The 27,645-nt window shown below is 36.8% G+C and overlaps 2 protein-coding genes across 5 annotated transcripts in view; one reads left to right on the top strand and one right to left on the bottom strand.

Annotated features, from left to right (window-relative positions):
- Nucleotides 1-751: 751 nt before the first annotated feature.
- On the bottom strand, nt 752-14,100 carry FAM229B (family with sequence similarity 229 member B). 3 transcript variants are annotated; one of them, XM_047859739.1, is made up of 4 exons: nt 13,980-14,100; nt 4,252-4,411; nt 2,421-2,559; nt 752-974 (listed from the first exon to the last, which is right to left on the bottom strand). In XM_047859739.1, the coding sequence occupies exons 3-4, from the start codon at nt 2,543-2,545 to the stop codon at nt 857-859; spliced, it is 243 nt and encodes an 80-aa protein (XP_047715695.1). In that variant the 5' UTR covers nt 2,546-2,559; nt 4,252-4,411; nt 13,980-14,100; the 3' UTR covers nt 752-856. The 3 variants fall into 3 exon arrangements, with proteins under 3 accessions (XP_047715695.1, XP_047715697.1, XP_047715696.1); XM_047859741.1 differs by having other exon boundaries at nt 4,309-4,411; XM_047859740.1 differs by having other exon boundaries at nt 4,252-4,408; nt 13,980-14,081.
- Nucleotides 14,101-14,169: 69 nt separating this feature from the next.
- Nucleotides 14,170-27,645, top strand: part of TUBE1 (tubulin epsilon 1) — a 17,250-nt gene continuing 3,774 nt past the window's right edge. The window contains exons 1-9 of one of the 2 annotated variants that reach the window (XM_047859736.1): nt 14,170-14,289; nt 14,391-14,464; nt 15,086-15,138; nt 18,311-18,368; nt 20,881-20,996; nt 22,729-22,850; nt 24,767-24,954; nt 25,173-25,348; nt 26,178-26,318. In XM_047859736.1, coding sequence (XP_047715692.1) covers nt 14,265-14,289; nt 14,391-14,464; nt 15,086-15,138; nt 18,311-18,368; nt 20,881-20,996; nt 22,729-22,850; nt 24,767-24,954; nt 25,173-25,348; nt 26,178-26,318 — 953 coding nt within the window. In that variant the 5' untranslated portion in view covers nt 14,170-14,264. The remainder of the gene's footprint in view (nt 14,290-14,390; nt 14,465-15,085; nt 15,139-18,310; nt 18,369-20,880; nt 20,997-22,728; nt 22,851-24,766; nt 24,955-25,172; nt 25,349-26,177; nt 26,319-27,645) is intronic. The other variant, XM_047859737.1, reaches the window with a different exon arrangement.

Genomic DNA, 27,645 nt, shown 5'->3' with positions numbered 1-27,645 from the left:
TGGTGGATGGTAACCATGAAAAGGAAAATAAAGCAGGATAAGTTTCTTGGGAGTAGTGCAAGGGAAAAAAAAAATAGCAGCTGGCCTAGACTTAGACCTCAAAACTTATTTGTAGGTCTGATCAAACAAAAAGATCTACCTGAGGCTTCTCAATACCAATTGTAAACAATCTCAAGATGACTGGTTGGGACCTAAGGGACAGTGTAATGATGGGACATTTTCATGGAAAATAGGGGATAGAGACATGGCCCTCACCCTCATTTACAACAAATTTAACCAATAACCTCAGCTCCCATATACAAACAGTTTATATGATTTGCAGATGAACCATGACTAAGAACTTTCTTTGGTCTCGGTATTCTTCCCCAAATGCACAATCTACTGGGCTCCATTTCTTACCCAATATAATTATTCCTAAGCAAAACATTATCAAAAGATATCAAGCCAGGTATTAAAGTATTCAAGTAAAAGGATTCAGGTAAGAGGCAACCCAAATATAAACAAAGGAAACCAGCCTAAAACACATTAAGTACTTAGAACAGGCCCTTCATGACTGATAATCAAGGTGAATTAATCTTCATCTTGAAACATTGATATTAATGATCCACTGTGAACAAGATGATCTCTAAAGGACCTTCTAATTGTGAAATATTATTCTGTCTTATCCATCAAACATAACTGATGGCTTAATACTACACATTTTGCAGATGACATTGTCTTTTCTTACTTAAAGGAAATATTTCAACTGTTGTCATCGTCCAAAGGTGCCACTGCTTTTATTTGTTTATCACATCATAAGATGATACTTGTCCATTACCCTTGACCTAGTCAAACCTCTACAAAAGACTTAATGATGCTATTTAGGATGCATTTCCTTGCTGCCTTGTGCGGGTGGCTTTCGCATTGTTGCATAGATAGTGATGGGAACGTCAGTTACTGTCAGGCAATGACTTCCAGGGCACCTTCGGAGTTGCCTGAATGAAAGAGCAAAGCACACGTGGTTAGATACTAAAAAGGAAATTTTTTCAAAGCAACAAAGTTTGAGTGCATATCAACTGCTTTAAATCATTTTGAAATCTTTGAATGTCACAATATAACACAGTGACATTGATGAGCCAGACATTTTAGACTTATGTTGCAAAGAAATTATGATTATTGCCATACCCTTAATCACAGGAAATTCATAAATAATCCTCTAAATGACCATCTTGAAAGGTATACAGTGATTGCTAAATGGCAAAAAAAAAAAAAGCGCTTGGGGAGTGCATAGTTGAAAACATAGTGGTACTACTATGGCAATTTATATATATATATATATATATATATATATATATATACACCTTAAAATCACATCAATTGAGTGATTTAAAAACTAGAATATGTGGGGGGTGCCTGGGTGACTCAGTCGGTTGGGCGTCCAACTTCAGCTCAGGTCACCATCTCGCAGTTTGTGAGTTTGAGCCCCACGTCAAGCTCTGTGCTGACAGCTCAGAGCCTGGAGCCTGCTTCGGATTCTGTGTCTCCCTCTCTCTGCCCCTTTCCCGCTCACACTCTGTCTCTCCCTGTCTCAAAAATAAATACATGTTAAGAAAAATTTTTTTTAAAGTAGAATATGTGGAAAAATATAAAACCGAACATACTATTCCATGTACTATTCAAATGTTGATTGAATCCTTAAATGACATCTACTCCAAAACTACATCTAGTACTTGAATTTCTATTCCATCATTCCCACCAGATAATCACCCAACCTCAAACATTTCTAAAGACAAGTGCTTAGTGCTTCCCCAAATAGCCCACTGCATCCTTAAATAACTCTGATTTTTAAAGTACCTACCTTATTAGGCTTAAATCTGTGTTCTGAAAGCTTCCAAGCCATGAGAAATCTAAGAGTGTAGTAATTGATGGTAAACAGCAGAAAAGTGGAACACATCCTATTTATTATAGTTTTATTCAATTTTGCAAAAAATGATTTTGTTTTATAGAACATTCATACTCTATATCACTATCTTTCTGCTAAAGGTCAAATCAAAGCCAAAGCGACACTAAATCTGAGATAATAGTCTTCTTCATATTTGCAGCCTTGTGCCTAGCATGTAAAAAGCACTAAAGATTTGCTTATTTAAATGAATGTTATCTTTCTTGTAACTATCAACAACAACAATCTAGCTAAAGATTTACCAGAAAATGATAACAATAAAATAAGAACTAGTCTATCATTGAGACTTACAGAGGTACCAAAAACAAACTGTGCTAAGAAAACCTGGAATCTGTTAATACTAATTTCATAACAGCAAAGTTTGTTAATACTAATTTAATGGTCTCAGGCTTTTTTCTTGCTAACACTGAACATCAACCAAAGCTTATATTGATGATAGCTATTACACATTTCCTCAGCCATCAGGATGAGACGACCATACCTGGTTGGTGACATCTCTTTCCCATTACAGGCAGCACTGGAGCTCAGCCCAGATTCCAGCCCAACTGAAGAATCTCCTCCTTCCACTGGAAACTTCCTTGGCTGGGTCCCAAACCGAAAAGGCATAATTCACAGAACACCTAGATTAGAAAGTTAAAATAATGGAGTGGGGGTGAGTTGTCTTCAAAAAGCTCTTTGGAGTCTTTAGTGTTATTATTTTGTCACAGTTATATAGAAACATGCTGAAAATGACATTTTAACATATCTTTAAAAGTATATAAATGCCATATTACACAACTCCTCCTTACTATAATTTTAAGTCTAGCAACAAATATAAAAAAGCCATTAGCTGGTAGAAGTGAACTGTGCCCTATGGTTAAATTACAGAAGTCTATTTCTACTGTGTGGAAGGAAAAAAAAAGTTTGCTTGAAATGGCTGTTACAGTCAACAAGGTTGAGTCCCTACCACCACTCTCCACTGCCTCTCTGTCTACCTAAGCCCTTCTCTTCCTTCGAAGTATAGCCAAGCCTCCCATCCTCCATGACACCTTCCATCAACCCTCTTCCTGATGATCGTTCTTTCCCCTGCCTCTCTACATTTATAGCACCTTAGGTGAGAAAGTGCCTTGGAAGAGTTAGACTGACTATGTAACCAACCCTAAGCAAGGGACTTGATCAAGTATGTTTCTCAAGGATAAATTGGGGATAATACTATCTACTTCCAGGGTAATCATGTGAATTAAATAAGGCAAAATGTAATTAAATGTAAAATGTAATTAAATTAGGCAAAATGTAAACCACATGTAAAATACAGTGCCTAACACATAGTCAGTGTTCAATAAATGTTAACTATTATTACCCAGCAGATGCTACTGAGCATTAGTAAATATTGTACACACACACACACACACACACACACACACACACACACTCAATTTAACATAATGTATATGTGAGATATATGATAAATATGATACACGTACACACAAACACACATATACACACACACTGTTCCCACTCCTTACTTGCTAGGACCAACTCATTTGTTAAGTCTGAATTTGCATTTCACTTTCTCAGGGAACCCTTCCATAACCACTACATTATATAAGTTTTCACAGCACTCTGTAATTTTGTTTTGTAATAGGTATCACTCTAATTCAGGATTTCTCAACCATGACACTATGGACATTTGAGGCCAGATAGTTTTTTTGTTGGGGAGGGAAGGAGTTGGCTTGTGCTTTGTAGGATATTTTTGCAGCATCCAAGGCCTCCACCCACTACATGCCAACATCACCTTTCCCCAAAAGTTGTGACAATCAAAAATGTCTCCAGACATTACCAAATGTCCCCTGGTGGAGAAGGGGAAGAAATCACCCCATGTTGAGAACCAATGTCCTAATTTTTTGTCAATGTTTTTGCTTAATCATTGTCCACCGCCCCCCAACCCCCATTTCATGTCTGTCTTTGCCACCACTGACTGAATCCTTAATACCTAGAACAGTGGCTTGCACACAGTAGTTGGTAACTAACATAAATTTACATATGTTCAACAAAAGACAGGAAAAATGAAAAATGTCTTATTATGGTTTCTTATGCCTAGAACAGTATTCTATGCCTAATAAGTATTTGTTATGGTAATAATAAAACTAAAGTTTAATAATTTGAATATTATATGTAATGCTTTTTATAGACTCTGTGTTTCCTTTATCAAGGAAAAAAGTGGTATGCTCAATGACAAGTTAGTAAAACCACAGTAAAATCTATGGGTTAGTATATCTATCTAACGTAGGTATGAAGTTTTAGCTAACTTAATCAAGAATACATAGACTTACCAAAATAGTCTGAGTCTGATTCCTGCAGAGGTGAATAAATCAAATGCATCTACTGACCTTCCACAGAAGACTGGAATTGCCAAAGGAATGATGATCAAATGTTCCAGTGACACCCAGAAATTATTACATCAGAAGATTCTTTCACATAGTTTCCTATCTGCTAAAGAATAGAAGGTCACAATTCATAGCTCCAGCAGCAAGCCAAAGCTTAGCTAAAGGTTGTCTCTAAAGTTTGACAGTCTTGTTCTTGTCACTGCCTTATTCTCCAACAATATGAAATATTTTAATCTATGAATGAGTTTATGTATATTCTAAACCTACAGTCTAATCTGTACGAAATCATGAGATTCTTCTCACTTTATATCCCTTTTCCTCATTACCTTTATCTTTCAGTTTTTTCCTTAACTATTAACACAAACTAATCCAACCTGTGTCCTCATCCCACACAAGAGGCCTCAAACTGCACCTTTACACATTTCTCTTTGGCTCTTCCTATGTGGGATTCTTTACATCCTCTCTCTCCCTAATGCCTAGACTACCTCTTCTATTTCCTCAAGAGTCTTGAAACTCCCAGATGACAGAAATAATGGCTCAATTTTCTCCCAATTGAGAAAATAAGAATACATCCTGTACTGTCCTGTTTTGTTCTCTGGACACTGAGGCTCTGTCCTCTGTTCATATCATCTTTGCCAAAGAAATGATGATCAAGTGTCCCAGTGACACTCAGAAATGACGGAATTTTTTCACGTAGGTTCCTATCTGCTAAAGACTAAAATGTCTCAATTCATAGCCTCAGCAACAAGATGCAACTCATCTTCTGGACTACCCTCCCTCTCCCAATTTCTGTATCAACAGCTTACCTCACTGAATGTAATACTCAAGTATAACTCTTAAGCCAGAACATTTCTCTTCAGCTAATCTTTTTTTTGTTTTTCAGCGTTCATAGTTGATGGCAAACTAGTAAATGACATTAAGCATTTAAATTTTCTTTCCTACCTACATTTTAGACTATTTCCCACTGCTCTGTTTTCATATGATTTGTGTTATAGAAATTGGCATTTTACATAACTAAGTTGATGTTAGACAAAATCTTACCTCTACTCCTTTTTCTTACCAGGGTGCTATCTGTGAATAGCTGATCACAATTTTCGCTTAGATAAACCATTCAACTGACTGTGTCTTAGTCAGACAAACTGAAATAATTGCTGGCAATTGTTAGCTGATGTATCATGAGGACCTAAATATTGGATCCTTAGGATGGCAAAATTGTTTAATAGTTTACATTTTCTAGTAGAGGTGGCAGTAGAAAACCGATGGGTTTTGACATGATAATTAGGTTTGTATTTTAATACCATGTTAGCTCTGAGACTGTGAGCAAATCACTAAAAGTTTGCCTTAAAAAAATGGTATTAATTTCTACATCACGGAGTTATTTTGAGGAATAAAAAAAATCCAACATGTAATAAAGTCGATGTCTGGGATACAAAATTCCATCAGCACATAACCTCTTGGTGCATAATTCTTGAAATCAGAGTGTTGAAACATTGATTTCACGTTTCAGCCATTGATATATTTTTAAGCTACAAAGTATCTGCATGTGAAATAATCAAAAATCCTTTAATTTACCACTATTTTTAGCTGTTTGGCACCAGTTGTACCAAGTTTTTTTTTTTTCCAACGTTTATTTATTTTTGGGACAGAGAGAGACAGAGCATGAACGGGGGAGGGACAGAGAGAGAGGGAGACACAGAATCCGAAACAGGCTCCAGGCTCTGAGCCATCAGCCCAGAGCCTGACGCGGGGCTCGAACTCACGGACCGCGAGATCGTGACCTGGCTGAAGTCGGACGCTTAACCGACTGCGCCACCCAGGCGCCCCAAGTTTCTTTTTTTTAGTACGGGTGATACAATGAAACAAACCAAACAGTGGTCTTAATGATGAAACTTTCTAGCACTAGAGTAATAGTCATCAGAAGACAAAATGAACTTGACTTTCCAGCAGATCTTCATAGAGAAATGGATGAATATGTGAAGTACCAGGGGGTGGGGGTGGTGGGAGATGGTGAAATCTCTACATACTCCTATTCCTCATAAGCCCAAGAGTAATAATAATCTTCCAGTCCTCAGAATATTGATTCAAGAGATGCAGGAAAGGAGTAATGCTTGAACTTAGCATATCCTAAGAAAATAGATCCACTACTAGAAATAATTCATTTATACAATAAATATTTGCTAAGAATCCACCACGAGCCAGGCATGTGCTAAGTGCTGAAGATAAAATATTGAGTCAAACAAATACAGTGCCTATCCTAGTAAAGTTTACAGGTTAGGGTAGTAGAGTTTACAGGTTAGGGTAGGGTGTGTCCTAGACGAGGCTATCAAACATAAATCTAAAGGATGAGAAGGCATTAACTAGCTGAAAATACAGTTGGAAATAAAGACATTGAGCCAGTTGGGATGGGGGCAAACAGAGGAAATAGCATGTACAAAAGTCATGGGCCAGTCGAGCGGACAACTGAAAATACGAAAGGCCAGCATAACCACAGAAGAGAAAATGAAAAAGAAATCATGTCAGAGAAATACGTAGAGGCTAAACCAACCAAGAACATGAACCCGCTTAAAGATTTTAGACTTTAACTTATGAGCAAGGGAGCTCACAAAAGAATTTTAATCTCTCGGGAAACATACTAGGTTTCACCTATTTTTCTGTTAATTTTCTGGTTTCTATTTATCTGATTTCTTCTACAATCTATAGCGTTTCCTTTTTTCTGTTTACTTTGGGCTTAATTTGGTTTTCTTTTTCTAGTTTCTTAAGATGGAAGCTCGGGCCATTGATTTGAGACCTACCTTCTCAATATAAGCATTTAATTCTATAAATTTCCATCAAAGCACTACTTTAGATTCTTTACAAAAATTTTGAAATTTAGTATTTTCATTACCTTCTGTTAAAATTTTTCCTTTTGCTTTTTTCTTTGATCTGTAGGTTATTTAGAACTGTATTATTTGTTTTCAAATATTTGGAAATATTCTAGCTAGTTTTCTCTTACTGATTTCTTACATTCCATTGTTGGCACAGCACATTCTTCATATAATTGTAATTCTTTTAAATTTATAGAGACTTGCTTATGCTCAGAATTTGGACTATCATGGTAAATGTTCCAGCAGAATATGTTGTCATTGGGTGAGGTGTTCTATCCATGTAATTAGTTGGCTGACAGAGTTATTCAAGTCTTCTGTATTCTTACTGATTTTCTGTATTCTTCATCAATTAATGAAATAGGATGTTGAAATCTCCACCTATAATTATGAATGTATCTGTTTCTCTTTTCTATTCTTCCAGTTTTTGCATCATATATTTTGAAGCTCTGATATTAGTTGCATATTTAGTATTGTTATGTCCTCCTGATACACAGACAACTTTACTATTAAAAACTATCCTTCTTTATTTCTAGTAATAGTCTATGCTCTGAAATCCACTGTCTGAAATTTATATAGCTACTTTATATTCCTTAGTGTTAGTATAATTTATCTCTTCCTGTCTTTTTACTTTTAACCTATCTGGTCTTCTTTATAGTCAAAGTGGCTTTCTTAGAAACAGTATACAGTTGAGTCTTGCTTTTTCTTATCTAGTCTAATGATCTCTGACTTTTATTTAAGGCGTTTCAATTATTGACATTTAGTGTGATAGATAGCATTGCATTTTCTTGCCTTCTTGCTATTTGTGTTTTTATGCTGTTCTTTGTTCCTTTTCTCTTAGTCTGTTCTTTTGAAATAACTTAGTATATTTTGTGTATGTCTTCTATCTCCATTATTGGCTTATTGCTTTACAACCCTTGGCTTTGATTTTGGTTACTTTAGAGTTCATAGTATACATTTTTAACTTTTAAGTTTGCCTTAAATAGCATTATACCACTTCACATACACTAAAAGAAACTTACACTAAAAGAAACTCACACTAGGATGCCTGGATGCCTCAGCCAGTTAAGTGTTTGACTTTGGCTCAGGTCATTATCTCACACTTCATGAGTTCAAGCCCCACATTGGGCTCTTTGCTGAGCCTGCTTCAGATCCTCTGTCCCCTTCTCTCTCTGTCCCTCCCCTGCTCTCTCTCTCAAAATAAAATAAACTTTAAAAATTCTTTTTAAAAACAAACTCACATTGAAAGAATCATTTCCCCTTTCCTACCCTGTATTATTTTGTCATACATTCTACTTGTATGTTCTATATTCTATATTATAAACCCTATAACACATATATTTATAAGTTTCTCTTTAAGCAACTATTTTTAGAGAAATTTTTAAAAACAAGAGAAGTCGTTTATACTCACCCACATTTTCAGTGTTTTTATTCCCTTGAGTAGGTCCGGATTTCCATCCAACGTGATTACCCTTTTATCTGAATGAATGTTTTCATTTAACAGTTCTAGTCTACTAGTGATCAATTCATTCCATTTTTGTATGTTTTTACTTCATCTCCATTTTTTTTAAGTTTATTTATTTATTTTGAGAGAGAGAGAGAGAGAGTATGAGCAAATGGGGAAGGGTCAGAGAGAGAGGGAGAGAGAGAAATCCCAAGGAGGCTCCACATGGTCTGAGCAAAGCCTGACACGGGGCTCAAACTCATAAACTGTGAGATCATGACCTGAGCCAAAGTCAGATACTAACTGACTAAGCCACAAGGCACCCCAATTCATCTCCATTTAAAAAAAAAAAATTTTATCATTTATTTATTATTGAAAGACAGAGAGAGACAGAGCATGAGCATAGGAGGGGCAAAGAGAGAGGGAGACACAGAATCTGAAGCAGGCTCCAGGCTCCAGCCGCCAGCACAGAGCCTGACGTGGGGTTCAAACCTGCAAACCGCGAGATCATGACCTGAGTGGAAGTCAGACGCTTAACAGACTGAGCCACCCAGGTGCCCCTCGTCTCCATTTTTGAACAGTATTTCATTCTCCATTTTGAACAGCTGAGTATAAAATCCTAAGTCAACAGTTTTGTTTTGTGACGCTTTTTATTTTTTTAAGTAGCTAAAGATTTTTGCTCAAGTTTTCTGACTTGCATTGTTTCCAAGAGTCTGCTTTTATTCTTAACTTTGTTCCTCTTTATGTAGTGTGTCTTTTTTCCTCTGAGTGCTTTTAATATTTTTCTTAGCCACTGATGTTAATTTGATTATAATGTACTTGGTGTGGCTTTATTCCTGTATCCAAAGTTTCATTGAGCTTCTTGGGTTTGTGGGTGCATAATTTTTATCACATGTGAAAAACTTTTCAGACATTATCTCTTCAAGTATGTTTTTGTTTCCTCCTTCTGGAACTCCAGTTACACAGCTCATATAAAGCTGTTTGAAATTGTCCCACAGTTCACCGATCCTTTTTTATTATCTTTTGATTCTGTTTCATTTTGGATAGTTTCTACTGTTACATCTTTAAGTTCACTTAAATCTTTAAGTTCACTACTCTTTTCATCTGCAATGTCTAATCTGCTCTTAATTCCATCCAGTGTATTTTTTCATTTTAGACACTGCATTTTTTAACTCTAGAAGTCTGACCTGGGTCTTTTATATTTGTGCCTTCTTAATCTTTTCATGCTTCCCTCTGCCTTTTTGAACATATGGAGGACATTTATGTTATTTTAAAGTCCTTGTCTACTAATTCCTTCATTTGTGCCATTTCTTGGTTTGTTTTTACTGATTCTTTTACATCATCTGGAGTGTGGTTTTCTACATCTTCGCAGATCTTGCAATTTTTCATTTGATGCAGACATTGTGAATTTTATGTTGTTGGATGCTGGATTTTATTTTTAGTCTTCTAAGCACTTTCAGGTTTTGATCTGGGACAATTATTTGGAAATAGCTTGGTCCTTTGAAGGCTTGATTTTGTGTTTTCCTAGGCTAAATCAGGACAGCCTTTCATCTATGGCTAATTTGTCTCTACTGCTGAGGCAGTTCCTTTACTGTACTCAACTCAATACCGCCAGATATTACAGGGTTCTTCCACTCAAGATGTTGGGAATGTAAAGTAGTTCCACCCTTGTGTGTCCTCCCAAAAATGTTCTGCCTGCTTCTTCCAGTGGTTCATTCCTCAGTATGGGCAGTTTCCCCACATGCACATACTGATCAGCACTCAGTGTAAGGCTCAGAGAAATTCCCTGAAGGTCTCCAGAGCTTTCTCTATACTCTCACTGCTCTCTCGCACTTTGCTCTGGAAATTCTAGCTGCCTTTGTCCCCCAGAATTTTCAATTCTGTCTCCCCAACTCAGGATGGCTGCCGGGCTCTATTCATTAGAAAGAAGTCACTAGGTCCAGTCCAGACTCAAGCAGAGGGGATTACACAAAAACAGAGGGCAGAGATCGTTAGGTACCATCTTAGAGGTCGCCTACCACAGAAGCTGTATTCTGTCATGTCTGAGAACGCTTGCAATGTACTTATGAATGTTGCTTATCAAATATTTCTAGCTTTCTGTCTTCTGGAAATTGCAATTCCTGGCCCCCTCGTGATTACTCAGAGCCCATGTGACTAGTTTTGGTGGGTTAACAACAGCCATTAACTGCAGTGTAAGATCCTCTTTCTCTCTGCCACTAAAGCCAAGAATGTACGAAATCGTGGTAGCTCAGCAACCTGGGCGCCAGGGTGAGGAAAACGTAAAGCATAGTCACAGATACCTCCCAAAAGACATGGATCATGTGCCAAAAAATAAACCTTTATTGTTTTACACGGCTGAGATTTAGGGATTAGTGGTTACCATAACTTAGCAAAATGTATCATGACTTCTACAGACTTAGGTCCAGACTTAAGAACTTCCATAACAAAAATCTAAAATATGTCAGTAGGGGGCGCCTGGGTGGCGCAGTCGGTTAAGCGTCCGACTTCAGCCAGGTCACGATCTCGCGGTCCGTGAGTTCGAGCCCCGCGTCGGGCTCTGGGCTGATGGCTCAGAGCCTGGAGCCTGTTTCCGATTCTGTGTCTCCCTCTCTCTCTGCCCTTCCCCCGTTCATGCTCTGTCTCTCTCTGTCGCAAAAATAAATAAACGTTGAAAAATAAAATAAAATAAAATAAAATAAAATAAAATAAAATAAAATAAAATAAAATATGTCAGTAGGATAGTGGTCAGGCAGCAGGTGACAAGGAAACTGTTACTGGAAGCTGAAAGGACAGCTATTTATGTTATTGGTGACAAATGTATTGGGAAAAAAAAGTCTTTGCAAAATTCCTGTGATAACCTAGAAGACAGATGATTTACCGATGAATTTGAATTCTAGGGGAAGAGGTGAGAACACAATGTTGGTAACACGTTGGCTGCTATGCTTATGCTTGACAAGTTATAGGAAAGAGAGATGGGCTCAGAAATGCAGTGTGCCAACAGGACTAAAAATGAATAGAGCCTCACAAATTCTAACTTTATTTAAGTCGCAACTGGGAAAATTAAGAGTATAATTTTCTTGGAACACGTTGTATGCCCCCTCAGAACTCTGTAATAGATGTTCAAAGTCGTCCAGTACTAAATATACTCTACAGGAATCCAACAAATCCTGTTTTTTCTCCACCACTACCTCCCCTCCACTGCTACTTCTTTCTCTTGACTGGGTACCCAAAGAATTCTTTCATCCTGAAAACTGAGTGGCTTAACTAGGCTCTATCCTCGTGTTGACACTCCGAGAGAAATTTTTCCATGGATCGTGGTATATCCTCTTTTTACCAAAGTATAATTAACATATCCTATTATATTAGTTTTAGATATTTCCATACATTACTCAGTATTCATCATTATCAGTGTACTCTATTTTTCTTATAATCCTTAATCCTGGTTTCTTTTAATCTACAGATTTTCTTTCCTTTATTATGTTTTATATCAGTAAGGACATTTCTTCTTCCAGTTGCTGTGTTCTCTATTCAGGGGCGCTTATTAATCTTATGTTGAGCTATCTTTGTCTCTTTCATAGATATTACCTTCTAAGAGCTCTAATACCTTCGTCCTTGCCTCAGGATTCTCGTGATTCTCTCAAACTTCTCATCTACATCAGTAATCTGATTTTCAGCTCTCTAGTCTGCTCCCTCGTGCTTCTAATTCTTCTTTTCTAAAACTAGTTTTTCCACTTACAGCTATAATTTGAAAGGTAACTCATATTTTTTTTCACTGTGTTTGTATCAGAGGAGGTATACTAGAACTCCGCTAGAGCTGTGTACAGCTCTCTACATCCAACCCCCAGGACGGCCTGGGTTCTGCTAGCTCTATCTATTGAACTTGAATAGCTTAAATGAGGTCTCAATCCAACTAATGAGGAATGCATTCAACTCCAGGATACGCTCAAATATATGACTTCGGTGTGGACTCCTGGAAACTATAAATCCTAGAAAGTTCTTCTGCTCGTACATATGGTTGGTATATAAGGTTCTACCTTGATTCTTAAGCAGAATCGCCTGTTAGTCGGATGCTTTCCAGACTGAAGTTATAAATGAGACTTATTCGGACTGTTGCTGTTGTTGTTGTTGTTGTTAGGACTTTCTTAATTTAACTTGTTCCCATGTATGACCTCTGGGGAATAATGACTTAGACCTAACCACAGTATGAGAGATAGGGCTCTGAGAGGCCAGAATACCAGATGAGCTGGCACCATAACTCACTGGCATAGACCTACTTCCATCACTGCCAACAAACTGGACCAAACTTTGCAAATTCTGAAAGCCCCAGACTTTGGGAATTCAGCACCAAGACGTCCAGTGACGTGTTGGATGTTCTAGACTGCACCTCCACCCCTGACTCCATGCTCACCAATAAGCAGTTAAGAGTAAAATTCAGCAATTGCAAAACATTCTTGAGTAGAGCATTTGTAGACAATATGAATTTCAGTAAAGAAGTGCTGGGGTTCTTCATTGAAATCTGGTCTAAATTGATCAGAGTTCAGAGTATCATTCAGTGTTTGACAATTTTTAGTACTTGGTAATTTTCAGGAATGCCTGATTTTTTTTTAGTCTTCTTCCATCTAGTTTACATAAATCAAATGCCTAGTTTTAATGTCATCTCTTCCAGCAGACTTCTATTGACTGATCTACATCCTTATTCACTGAATCCTTACAGTCAGCAACACAGTATTTTTTTGTTAGTATTTCACGTGTGTTTTAAGATTATACGCTTCTTGGAGCTGGATCTATGCCTTGATTTCTTCTGAATATCCTAGAGGGGCTAGAAGGGAATGTTGGGTGACTCATTCGTTTGAGCCTGGGTGGCTCAGTCGTTTGGGCGTCCGACTTCGGCTCAGGTCATGATCTCGTGGTCCATGAGTTCGAGCCCCGCGTTGGGCTCTGTGCTGACCGCTCAGAGCCTGGAGCCTGTTTCAGATTCTGTGTCTGCCTCTCTCTCTGACCTTCCCCCATTCATGCTCTGTCTCTCTCTGTCTCAAAAAAATGAATAAACGTTAATAAGAAAAAAAATTTTTTTAAATAGAAGTTAATGCTGGAAGCATACAGCTTCAACGAACAGTGACTGGGTCTCTGAAGCGTTTTGTCAAAGTGTATAAACAGCCTAGTTTCGGGTATACCCTGACACGCCTATTTTTCTTTGTGCTCATCTACACCGTTTTCTGTTAGAACAAAGAGCTTGTTGGCTAGACGCATTAAAGCAGCGTCCCAGGGTGTTGAGACTGAACAAAAACTAGACCTCTGATAACCCATAAACAGTTTTAAAGACATACATTTTTAAATCCCACTCCAAAGCCTAGTTACCCGCCAGTTACCCGGCCTCTGGAGCTGCCGAAGCTCAAAGATGTTGGCAAGCAGTTAGGATCTACGGTCCGGAGGCCCAGTCGCTATGGTAACGGTGGGACGCAAGTGCACTTGCAAGGCCTTCTGACGGAAAAACTTAGCTTGAACCTAGAGGAGAGCGTAGCGACAGCAGCGACTTGCGGCAGCAGCTTGACTTACGGCTGCCCGGGCCCTCAGGGAGCTCAGCTCGGGAGCCGGGCGGGGAGTACGAACGCGGCCGCCGGCTCCCGGGTGCTCCAGTCCGGACGCGCAGCAGCATGACCCAGTCGGTGGTCGTACAGGGTAAGCTGCGCGGGAGGATGGGCACCTTGTCGCCGCGCAGCCAACCGACCTTGTTTTTCCTCCTAATGGCCACTCTCTTTCCCTCCTTTCGCTGATCGCAGTCGGCCAGTGCGGAAACCAGATCGGCTGCTGCTTCTGGGATCTGGCGCTAAGGGAGCACGCCGCGGTCAACCAGGTACCGACCCACCCTCCCGGAGACCACCCGCCTGCTACCGATGCTCGCGCAACAAATAAGCAAGAATAAGCAACAGATAAGCAAATAAGCAAGAATCAGTCCATTTGACCTTTTATCTTACTGATAGATACTGATAGAGGTCGTATAGGGTCTTCTCAGGAAAACACGAACTGGTTTTTTTAAGCGTTTGGTGGCGTTAGACCCAGAACAAACGCTAGCCAAATACCTTAAGTCTCCCTCCCTGATTCTTAGGGTCTCATTTTTATCGGGATTCTTTTGAAAAGCAATGCGATAGTATTTGGGGAAGTTTCCTGAATTTAGTCAACTTTAAAATGATCACCAGGAATCCAGAGAAAGCCCTCTTTTGATGCACCTGTTCTGCAATCCTATGGGGCTCCTTTCTTTAGCGCCCTCAGCTAAACTTTATCTATAGATCCTACGGCATTTACCTTTTAGGGAGGAAGAAGTCTGAGCATTTTTTGATAACTTGCAATTTTGTTGTTGTTATCGTAGCCAAATACCAGCCATTACAATATTGTGAGAATATTAAATCGAAAGGATTTCATTTGGGAAAGAAGCAAAACTTAATCAAATGCTATAAATATATTTTTTTCTTTTTAGAAAGGAATTTATGACGAGGCAATAAGCAGCTTCTTTAGAAATGTGGATACCAGGTAGGATGGGATTAAAGTCTGTCACATAGCATAATGATTCTTTTCATGTCATCAGATTGGGAGAGAATTCTTCAAAGGATAATAAAATAGTTGATAACTATAAAGAAGTTGTCTGGGTTGTTTGTTAGTTTGTTTTTCTCAGTATTGAAAGCATTTTTTCCCATTATTATTCCCATATCATTAATATTTCTCATATTATTCTGCAGAGCAAGACAGCAGGTTTCCTTCTAAGACCATGTTAAGGAACAAAAGAACCTTTAGTGGGCCTTCTTTTAACATGACCTTGAAATAAAGTTTTACTGAAGGACTGCTGAAAATTTCCCTCAGTGTATCTTGTTAATGCATTCAGGAAGGGCCAGCTTTTGAAAGAAAAATGTATTTTTTTTTTTTTTACATTTCTGTGATTTTTGTAGTCAAGAGTATTTGCTCTATAAGTAGAATGTGCTAAAAGGAAGGAAAGCAACTGTCAAATTACTTTTGTTGATTTTAATAAAGAATCTATATAACTATCTTTTATCTGAGAGAGTAATTTTGACATGCAAGGTGTGTCCGTAATGTTTAACGTTTAATCATTAAGTGTGTGTGTTTTACTTAAACTGTGGTGGACTTGAACTGAAAAGTCTATACTATAGTGAATATCCATCTTTATCGTAATTCAATAAAAATTCGAGTTCTAGTTTGAAATAGTTTGTTGGGTATTTGAGGTAGTTATCTCCTAGAGAAAGCTAATGAATCCCCACTTCCCTGGTGAATTCCAGAGTCTGACCCTCAGGCTTGTAAACTTAGAAAACTTGTTGACATCTTGAGAATAAGTCCATTGCTCTCCAGCACAGGTCGGTAAACCAAACTCAAAGAGAATGGGAGATTAAAAAGCAGAAAGTCAGGGGCGCCTGGGTGGCGCAGTCGGTTAAGCGTCCGACTTCAGCCAGGTCACGATCTCGAGGTCCGGGAGTTCGAGCCCCGTGTCGGGCTCTGGGCTGATGGCTCAGAGCCTGGAGCCTGTTTCCGATTCTGTGTCTCCCTCTCTGTCTGCCCCTCCCCCGTTCATGCTCTGTCTCTCTCTGTCCCAAAAATAAATAAACGTTGAAAAAAAAATTTTTTTTTTAAAAAAAATAAAAAGCAGAAAGTCAATGTAGTAATTGACAGTAGGGACGGTAACTCCAGAGCACTAGATTTTCCTTTACTTTCAAAAGTGCATTCTCTTCTGTAGGAAATCTACCTGAAAAGCTAAATAATAGAAAGTTGCTTGGTGACCATGGAATCAGGCCAAGGGAAGTTAGGTGTAGTACCTTAATGGCTGGTGTCATTTATTTTTATTATGTGGAAATATCTGCCATCTAGATTCCCCGGAACCTAAAACTAGATTCTAGAGCATCCTTTCCCCTTAAATACTGTTAAGAGACTAAAATTTGCCTTTGTAATACTTCCTCTTACATGCTTCTAACTAAATTTCCACTCTCATCCCCTCTACTCGAGATGGCCAATCCTTTCACTAAGTATTACTTAGTTGAGGGGCGCCTGGGTGGCTCGGTTGAGCATCTGACTTTGGCTCAGGTCGTGATCTCACGGTTCATGAGTTCGAGCTCTGCATCGAGCTCACTGCTGTCAGCCTGTCGGCGTAGAGCAGGCTTCAGATCCTCTGTCCCTCTCTCTCTCTGCCTCTCCCCTGCTGACACCCTTTCTCTCAAAAATAAATTAAAAAAAAATTTTTTTAAGCATTACTTAGTTGAGACTCAGTCTGGCAGCTGTTCGTTCTTAATAATTGACTACATAACTGTACTCTTATCTACTCTGTTTTGTGATTTAAACCTGAAAACATTCTTATTTCCCCAATCCTGAGTTTCTCCAAAAAGGGGAGCTGAGTCTTGGTATCTTAGTATTCTATGTACTATCAACACCTGGGAGCCTCCACATTAATACAAACAAATCTTTCAAAACCAAGACCACATATTTGTATACACTTCCATATCTATTTGACAAGATGACTATACCTTTTTTTTTTAATTTTTTTTTAACGTTTATTTATTTTTTTGAGACAGAGAGAGACAGATCATGAATGGGGGAGGGGCAGAGAGAGAGGGAGACACAGAATCGGAAGCAGGCTCCAGGCTCTGAGCTGTCAGCCCAGAGCCTGATGCGGGGCTCGAACTCACGGACCGTGAGATCATGACCTGAGCTGAAGTCGGACGCTTAACCGACTGAGCCACCCAGGCGCCCCAGACCATACCTTTTTAATAGCATACTAGGAATTTACCTATACTAGGGGTTAATAGACCATTTCTGTAAAGGACCAGATGGTAAATATTTTAGGTTTTGCAGACCATAAGTTCTGTCACATTTGTTTGACTCTGCTGTTGTAGCGGGAATGCAGGTATAGCTTACTAGTGCATAAGCAAGCAAATGGGAAAGACTGTGTTTGAACAAAACTTTATGTAGGAAAATAAGCAGCTGGTCAGAGTTGGACCAAGGACCGTAGTTTACCAGCTCGACCTAGAGCATCATCTGTGCTCAATTCAACTTCCTTTCGTATATTCTGTCTTCTTATCTACTGTATTGACTTATCTAAACTTATATCTATGTTTGGTCATAGATGTAGTTAATTTAGTAACTTTTGTTCAACATGAAATTCTAGGAACAGCCTGAGATATACAGTGATATGTAACTGGTGGCTTAAGCAGTAAAAGTATCCAGATACCTCATACAAAGAAATCTGGAAATCACATGATCTAGGCTTGGAGAAGTGCCTTAAAGACCGAGGCACTGGCACTTCATTATTCATGTGGTGTCGGCTTCTTGTCCTCATATTTATTATTTCATAACTGTAAAGTGCACTCCATGCATCTATATTCATGTTGATATGCCAAGCACAACAGCATCTGGTCCTCTTTATCAGAAACACTTCCCAGCATACCTGCTTTTTATCTCAGAACTGCATTACATGGCCGGCCCTAACTACAAAGAAAGCCAGGGGAAAAAGTACCTCACTTTTTCAGCCTAATAGGAGGGTAGGGAAGGGAGAGGGAGAGGAATGGCATCTTCGCTGTTGCCTTTTGTGCCTGCCCCTCTAGGCCTATAAGTAGCTTTATTATATAAGTGGGAGTTAACTTTATTATCTAATAGCACTATAAGCCTTGGAAGATCTTATGACCTTTTCTCATTTTTTATCTTTCAGAGTGGTTGGTGATGATGGCGATATTTCCAAGGGGAAAATTTGTTCTTTGAAAGCACGAGTAAGATCATATATATGCTTAGATTCTTTTATCACGTGTGTTTTTAAAATAACTATACTTTGGTAACTATCATGAGAATAAAATTTTAATTTGACTTCTCAAATTAAGAAAAGTTTTTACTGGAGCGTCTAGGTGGCTCACTCAGTTGAGCAACTGACCTCGGCTCAGGTCATAATCTTGTTGTGGTCTGTGAGTTTGAGCCCCGCATGTGTTGGGCTCTGTGCCGACAGCTTGGAGCCTGGAGCCTTCTTTGGATCCTGTGTGTCACTCTCTGTCTGCCCCTCCCCTGCTCACACTCTGTCTCTCTCTTTCAAAAATTAAGAAACATGAAAAAAAAAAATTTTTTTTAAAGTACTAAGTCACATTTTAATATAAATAAGCAGACATCTATGTCTACCTGAAACGTTAGGGGGAAAGTTTTGTGCTTTAAATAAAAACAGTGCATATTTAGCATTTTTTGTGTGTGAATGTTTCAGGGAAGAGCTACGTCTAGATAGATGATAACAAAAGGAATTTCCTTAACTCTAAGCCTGAAACATATATTAATGCAGGTTAATTTTTCATTTGAAGATAGTGGAAGATTTCTTTGCATCAGAATTACTATTCCCAATACAAAGCATGGATCCAGCCACGTTATAGTGAATACCACAACCATGTAAGACCTCTTGAACAAAAATGCTTCGAGTCAGTAGCCCATATTTAGTGTTAAACTCACTCCAGCAACACTTCTCTTCCGTGATTGTCTACAACAAACTGCTTTTTCCAGTTGGTGATAAGTTATTTTTATAACAAGAAAGGCAGTTTAGATGCTATGGGAGGAATTGTGACGCTTCTATCAAAACTGACTTCCAGAGGTGCTTGAATGTCACTTTGTATTTTGCATGTTGCTTTAAGGTAATTTAGGTAATCTCCCACAAATTATCTTAAGTCTGTTTTGGAACACTGCCATTAGAAGCTAATTTTTTTCTCTTTGTAATCCTACACAACTTGTAGTACACTACAGTTTGCCCAGACAGTGAAGTGTCTCTTATGTGGTTGATTAGATGTTAAAGTCAACATTTAAGGTAAAAATTGCATATCATCATAAAATATCCTAGAAAACCCCTAAATTACCAGTAAACAGCCCTATATAGTCCAGTATACATAAAGTGTATGCATATTGCTTGCTATAGACAAAAGATTGCATTTGCAGTACATAATTATTGTGTAGTCTTTCTGATATACTACTGTAATATACTATTAAACAATTAGAAATATAATATTTCTGATATACTGTGTAAGATAATTTTTTAAATTGCTTGCTTATAGTAGCATCGTTAATTCCACAGTTTAATTCACAGAATTTAAATGGGCATAAATTATAACTTCACAACAGTTAGTACTCCATAAATACTGAACTTGACTGGCTCCTCTCAATGAGATAGTGGAGCATAGAGTTTGGTGGTTAAGAGTGAAGATTCTGCAGGTTTGAATCTTAGCTCTGTCACTTACTAGCTGGGCTAAAGTTATTTAACTTTCCTAGGCCTCAGTTTTTTTCATGTGTTAAGTGAGGGTAACTATAGTACCTACGCATAACGTGAGGATCAAATGCAGAGCACTTAGAACAGTGCCATGTCATAAGCGCTTAACATTACGGGGTCACAAGCACTGAAGAAGCCCATAAACCAAGCACTTTCTCTGTGACACTGAATCAAAGCTAATAGCTTCATAGTGTGCCCTAAGGTTATTTCATATTTTTTTTAGCTTTTTAATTTATTTATTTCCCTTTTCACTCATCTTCCTCAGCGTAGAAGATGTGGGAAGTACAAATATAATTCTGCCATCCCTGCTTACATTTTGCTGTATTTTCCTCCAGTCTTTTCTATTTTTCTTTCCATAGTTAATTTTATATTTTATATTTTCATTTTCCTCTGAGGAATAGAGGTTATCTCCCATGTCAGTAATGTTTGTGGTAATGAATTAGGTTTTCTTGGGCGTAGGGGCCCTATTGTCATCTTTAACGTTGATCCAGTGCCTTGCTTCGCACATAATAATAAGTTTACTGATTTGGATTGGACAGTTTGGGGCTGTGATTCATGAAGAGCAGCATGGTTGCTCTAGTGAGCAAATATGCATTAATGTACCCTACATTTATTGAGAATTTTTTTCTAGTTAGGCATCTGTTAAATTTCTGAGACCTTGTTCCCAAAACATTTACAGTCACGTAGGCACATGAATAAAAGAATTGTTAGAAAATCAGTTGAGGGGATTATTCAGTTCCTTTTTTTCCCCCACGTGGTATTTTGGAATAGGATAAGAGTTTAGAATCCATCTTTTAATTGTATTCCACCTCCTGAGGAGAGTGAAATTACTTTTTCATTCTTGTAACAGATTCTACATAAAGATTCAAATAAAGATTTGATTAACCTTAAACTGTAAAAAGAACAATGCAACTTTTAGTTCATAAATTAATTTACAGAATAACTAGCTCTAAAGAAAACTATGCTAATTAAATTTTATTTCTCTTTCTCAGGCTGTCTTGATTGATATGGAGGAAGGGGTAGTAAATGAAATTCTGCAGGGACCGTTGAGAGATGTGTTTGATAGCAAGCAGCTCATCACTGATATTTCTGGCTCAGGGAATAATTGGTGAGAATGTGCTGTATGTAAAAATTGAATGTCCTCTGGAAAAAAAAGGAACAATCTTTCCTTCATTCTAATAGGTCCTGCTAACATGAAAGCAAGATCTAACCTGCTATACCTACCTCTAGGCTTTTCAGCCCATCATCTTTTCCTTGATAAATGATGGTGTTTCTCAGTGCTGAAAAGCCACTTGTATCATAGTTCTTTCTCATTTTTTTTAAGAAAAAAATCATGAATAATTGATTTACCAAAGTCCTTGTTGTAAATTGATTCTTAAATAATACTAGGGGCGCCTGGGTGGCTCAGTTGTTTAAGCATCCGACTTTGGCCTAGGTCATGATCTCGCAGTTTGTGAGTTCGAGCCCCATATCAGGCTCTGTGCTGACAGCTCAGAGCCTGGAGCCTATTTCAGATTCTGTGTCTCCCTTTCTCTCTCCGCCCCTCACCTACTCATACTCGCTCACTCTCTCTTTCTCTCTCAAAAATAAATAAACTCTAAAAAAAAAAAAAAATACTAAATAGTGACAAAAGTTTAAGTATTTTAAAAACTCTTCTCTTACCTGTGTTATTTGACTCTATCAAGTTCTCAGTTGATCAGATTTAATAGAATTGATAAGAGGTGCAAGCCAGACCAGTGTCCCAACATTTAGGCTCAGCCCAAGGCTGTTTAGCTCTTTAATATATAATGGTCTGATCTCCTTAATGGGGTAAAAAGCTTCAACAATGATCATTTAAATAGTTTCCATTGAAACTGTTTTTGCTGTTTTTTAAAAATTAAGTAGCTCCTTGTTATTTGCAAACCTATATTTGTTATTTTATCTATTTACAGGCAATCCCTCAAGTTCCTAATGTGTAGTGATGTGTAATTACAGGGCACCTGGCTGGCTCTTTCAGAAGAGTGTGCAATTCTTGATCGATGGGTCCTAAGGTTGAGCCCCATGTTGGGTGTAGAGATTACTTAAATAAATAAAAATTTAAAGCATGAATTTACATTTTGCATTGTTAGAGACTCATCTGGGGAGAACCAGTCACTAAATGAATCCATATGCCTACTTAACTAGCTTTCCACTAATTATTGTGTAATCTTTCTGTAATTTTTGAGTTATACAACCTGACTATATGTTGTGGGAAAATCATTCATTCATTTTTTTAATCATTTAATCATTTTTAATGCATCAAAGTGCTACTTGCAAATCTGATTAACCAAAAAAGTTTGCAGAGTCTTAGAAGTATCAGTGTTCTTTTGTGTTCCAGTTTATCTAATAACACAACATGACTTATATTTTCTCACATATTAAACCAATATGTTCAAAAGTCTTTATTTTTATTGTCATTCTAGTTGACTGTGTTCTGCTTTTTAATATGTAAAATTTACTGCAATTAGAATTTATTTTAAATGGAGATGAGAAACAGCTATGTAAATAAATTCTTATAATTATGCCTAAAGAAAAAAAAGAGAAGATAAATTTAGAAAACCATAGTTTAATAGCCATTGATAATGCTCTATTTTGTCATGATATTTGAGGATTATAGATATATATATATTTGTTACATTTTCTACCTAGTGTCTTTGAAATATCATCATATGATTTATTGATATGAAACCAGAAGAATGTACTTAATACAGTAAAAATACTTTTTCAGGTTTTTCTATAATCTTTTCATTTGGATCAGAAATAATAAAATCTTGAAATAATAAATGCCAGGGTGATTTTGTGATTTATGTCTTTTTTTTCAGGGCTGTGGGTCACAAAGTTTTTGGCAGGCTTTATCAAGAACAGATTTTAGAGAAACTCAGAAAGTCGGCAGAGCACTGTGATTGTTTACAGTGTTTTTTTATAATACATTCCATGGGAGGAGGTAAAGTTATTCACTCATTTCCCTATAATCATGTGAAAGTGTAAATGGGAACTCATTTTGCAAACTGAAGGATGTTTTCAGACCTATGCTGAATAAAGGTAGAACTTTTAACACTCTGTGTTTAGGAGTATGTACATAACTGCTTTTTATTTTAGATTTTTGTCAGATTTTGTTCCTATTATCATTTTTTTTAAATTTAAGCCCTTTTAAGAGATAGTAGAACTGAATCTGAATTTTTTTTCTTCTACCTTTAGTTTCTTTTATAAAATTTCTGACTGTATTTCAGTATATATGAGCTTTCTGGGAATGCTGACTTCCTTCTAAGGGTTTGTTTGTGCAATCTCATATCCTAACTAGAGCTAAGCATTTCTGGCTTAAAAATGTCCGTATTCTTCAGCTACCTTCAGACCTTTCTTGTGTCCAATAAGAGACATAAATAAAAGAAATCCTTTTAGTCAGCTCCTTTAAATCTTTCCTTACGTGGTAATTACCTTGACCTGTAATAAATGATCTGCATTGCTTTCTTTTCCCTGGAAAGCCTGTACCTTGCAAATGAAGTACTTTGCTCCTCTGTTCTATGAACTAGAAACATATTGTATTTTGCTGATTTCAAATAGGATTAGCGAGTTTTAAAAGAAAAATTTGCCATGCTATTTTTCTTCAAGCTGATATTAAGATTTTATATTCAACAGGTTATGTAAATTGATTTTTTCTATATATCTATTATGCAGTATGATAGCATTTTAAAATTAAAGTTATAATTGCTACGTAAACCATGCTTTTAGAGGACCATTGTAATCACTGAATTAAGAAACAAATTTCTCTTTGTACTAGTATAATTAACCAACAAGTTTGGATCCGTTTTAAAAAAAAGAAACAATTTGATTTATATTTCATTATGGTGCCTTTTTAAATCCATCTATTCAAAATCTCAGATTATACTTTATTCATAATTTACTGGCAAAAGTAAATAATAGTGAAGGTTAAAAATGGTCTCCTCTCTCACATCTAATTCCTAGTCTCTCTCCTCACGGGTAATCGAGTTTGCCAATGTCTGTTCTTCCAGATATTTTCTATGCCTGTTACGTATGTGTGTATATTTTTACATAAACAAGATCATGAGATGCTTATTACTCTAATTTTTTCCCTTGGTCTTTCCCGAATGTCTTTTAATATCATCTCTGTCTCATAGAATTCAATTGTGTTAATATAATAATTTTTAAAGTCTGTTTCTCATTAGTAGATGTTAAGTTTATGGTGTTCAGTTATTAAACACAGTCCTCAGTTGAATATCTGATACGTACATTTCTGCTCATTTGTGCCTCTATAGCTGTAGGTAATATTCCCAAAAGGAAAGTGGGACCAAAGAATATGTACATTTTAAATTTTGATGCATGTTAATAAATACCTTGCCACATTATTTCACCGAACAATTTATACAAGTTTATTTCCCCACACTGTCACCAACACTGAGTATTAGAAGACCTGAATCTAACATATTCAAAATTGGATTGTTTTAATTTGGATGGCTTTGATTAGCAGAAAGGTTAAGCACATTCATATCTATTCACCAATTGATTTATTATGAATTACATGTTTACATACTTTCCCCATTTTTCTATTATTCATGGTTTTTTGGTTATTGATTTGTGAGACCTCTTTATGAAAGAAATTTATATGCATTGGAGATTTTTTCTTAGTTTACCTTTTTTATTTTGTTTATGGGTTCTATATGTATATGTTTATATGGCTTTTAAAATATTTTAATGGAATTAAAACTGTCTTCTCTATAATGGCTTTGGTTCTTAACATATGTTTCTACAAAAAAAAAACATAAAATTCCAGGTTCCTCACAATTTTATTCTAAATCATTTGTGCTGAGTTTTGTTTTCTTTCTTTGCAATTTTAATCCTCAGGAACAGGATCTGGACTTGGCACGTTTCTCTTAAAGGTGCTTGAGGACGAATTCCCAGAAGTATACAGATTTGTGACTTCAATTTATCCTTCTGGTGAGGATGATGTCATAACCTCACCTTATAATAGCATCTTGGCAATGAAGGAACTTAATGAGCATGCAGACTGTGTGTTGCCCATTGACAACCAAGTAAGAAATGACATTGTAACTTACGGATATATCATGTATACATTCAGTCCTATGTTATGCATGTGTGTGCATATGAAACATTGTCTTCACCTTTCAGCTTTCCCACCTAAGAGGAAAAATAAGTTTAAATTGTTTTTCTTTCTCTTCCTTTCTTCCTGGTAGAATGTCATCTGTGTCCGCTCTTAATAGCTTCTCTCCCAATATTTTTCCTTTAAAAGTCTTTATTTGACATCATTAGCAAAATTGACCTCATGGTGAATTCTGGAAAGTTGGGTACAACTATAAAGCCAAAGAGTCTGGTTACTTCAAGTGCTGGGGCTTTGAAAAAGCAGCACCAGAAGCCCTTTGATGCGATGAACAACATTGTGGCAAATTTGCTGCTGAACCTAACCAGGTAATCGTATTGATGGTATACCTAAGGACAGTTTACAGACTTCACTTTGCTTCTGATGATGCTTGCAGTAGCATTTTTGTAGTAGAACTTTTTAGTTTTTCTAGGCCATAAGAGCTTCTTTTTATTTTGTCTAGTATTTTGAGATCTTGGAGTGACAGACCAGAATTGTAATTTCTAGGTCTCCAAAGCAACATTTCCTCATATACATTCTATAGAATATTAATGGGTATCAAATGAAAAAAAATTGTCACAGAGACAGTTGAGAACTTGGTTAGATAAAAGTAAGCATGGTTGGTTGGTTGGTTTGTTTGGCTGTAGAATGTCTTCCATCTTTTAAACCAGCTAATGTTTACCTCCTCATTCATTAGCTGTCCAAAATTTCTCCTTGACTTCGATCTAGAAGATTGCTTTGGCCTTATTATATTCCAAATTATAGAGCACACTAAGCAGACTCGTAACAAATTTAGTAAAATTTATAGGATAATTAAATAATTATTGCCCTGTATGTGTTTAACTCCACCTAAAGTCTATTTTAGGTAAGATATTTTTGTGTATGTAACGTGCAGCATAAAAGTGTGTTGGTTACACATCATATGATCCACAAATAAGAATTGCTATAAATGTTGTATGTTATATTTTAATTATATTTATACATGATGTTCATGATACTAAATTTCACTAATACAGAAAAAAAAGAGCATGTATTTCCTAACTGGAGAACAATGTACAAAAGGATTTAAAAGTGCCTGCTGAATAAATCAAGCTACATTCAAAGTGTAAAATTTTTAAGTTAATTTTTTTTTCTCTTGCTTTAATGTTAATTTTTTAGCTCTGCAAGGTTTGAAGGGTCCCTTAATATGGATCTTAATGAAATCAGCATGAATTTAGTTCCTTTTCCTCAGCTGCATTATCTTGTGTCAAGCCTAACACCTCTGTATACACTGGCAGACGTTAATATTCCTACCCGAAGGTAAAGTGTAGCAATTTTATTCCAGTTACTTGATAATTTGAATTACTTTTTTAAAAAAAATTGTTTTTCAGTTTGTAATAACTCTGGGTATTTATATCATTTATAATTGATGACAACCATTTTTTCATGATTTGAATTCTTTATTTACAGGTCATTGTTTAAAAAGTCAATATTAAGGGGCACCCGGGTGGTTCAGTTGGTTACGCCTTGGGCTCTTGACTTCAGCTCAGGTTACAGTTCATGGGTTTGAGCCCCATATCTAGCTCTGTGCTGACAATGCAGATCCTGCTTGGGATTCTCTCTCTCTCCCTCTCTGCCCCTCCCCACTCATGTTCTCTGTCTCTCTGTCTCTCTCTCTCAAGATAAACTTTAAAAAGTCAATATTAAGCTATTTGGAATTAAATCTAAATTTTTAAGCTAACTAAATGAAGATACGGTTTTTATTGAAAAGGATTTAAGGGCTTTGAAGTCTGACATACTAAGTCTAAATGCTAATTATGTCACTAGCTACAGGACCTTAGGCATGTGACAAACTTTCTTTCCATTTTTCTCATCTGTAAGTATGAGAATTAATGCACCTATCTCTTTTCCTTGTTGCCTATATTAAATAAGAGTATCTTTTAAAGCTATCACGGTCTAGCACCATAGAACTAGGCTTTCCCATATTATTGTTTATGGTAGCTGTTACCTAAAATTTCCAGAACACCTTGTTTTGTAAGTGTGTGTCACTTATAAGCATAAAACTTAAGAGGCAACAAAAAATTTAGTTGAAAAAAACTGTTAGCATATATAGTGATAATGAGCTTGAAAAGGTCCAACTGGCATCCACAGTTGAGAGTAAAGGTCCTGTCACACTCTGTAAGAGGATAGTATGTAAATTATAAAGTAAAAACTGGATTAAAGTTTTTATAGTTTTAAGTTTTGGCAAAATAACAATTCTACACTGTGGGAATGTCACAGTGATATTAACTTTTATTTAAGCTGGTAACAAATAACCGGTTGTGCCAACTAATAGATCGGACTCTTTCTGCATAGGATACTGATGACCTTAAGTTAAGCAGCTTGCATAGTGTATAGAACATGGTGATCATTCATTAAATATTCACTGTTTTTATCAGCCCAATGTATTAAAAATTAATGTATTTAAATAAAATGTGCATCATTAGTGTGGACACATACAATGTAAATTCATACTAAACTATTTATTATACATTAGTGATAATTCCAGACATTTTTTACATTTAATTAAGTACAGCTATAAAGGAGAAAATGTTTGACTTGGTCCTTCAACCTGAATGTTTCAAAGCCAATTAAATTTCTTTTTAAT

The sequence above is a fragment of the Prionailurus viverrinus genome, chromosome B2 (genome assembly GCF_022837055.1).
Source record: "Prionailurus viverrinus isolate Anna chromosome B2, UM_Priviv_1.0, whole genome shotgun sequence".
NCBI lineage: Eukaryota > Metazoa > Chordata > Mammalia > Carnivora > Felidae > Prionailurus > Prionailurus viverrinus.
This window is presented reverse-complemented; position numbering and strand designations above follow the sequence as displayed.

Excerpts from the sequence above, each read along its gene's own strand:
- FAM229B (XM_047859739.1), bottom strand. The coding sequence starts at position 2,545 with ATGCCTTTTCGGTTTGGGACCCAGCCAAGGAAGTTTCCAGTGGAAGGA. Across the intron at positions 975-2,420 it reads AAAGAGATGTCACCAACCAG|GCAACTCCGAAGGTGCCCTG; the intron begins GTATGGTCGTCT and ends TCTTTCATTCAG.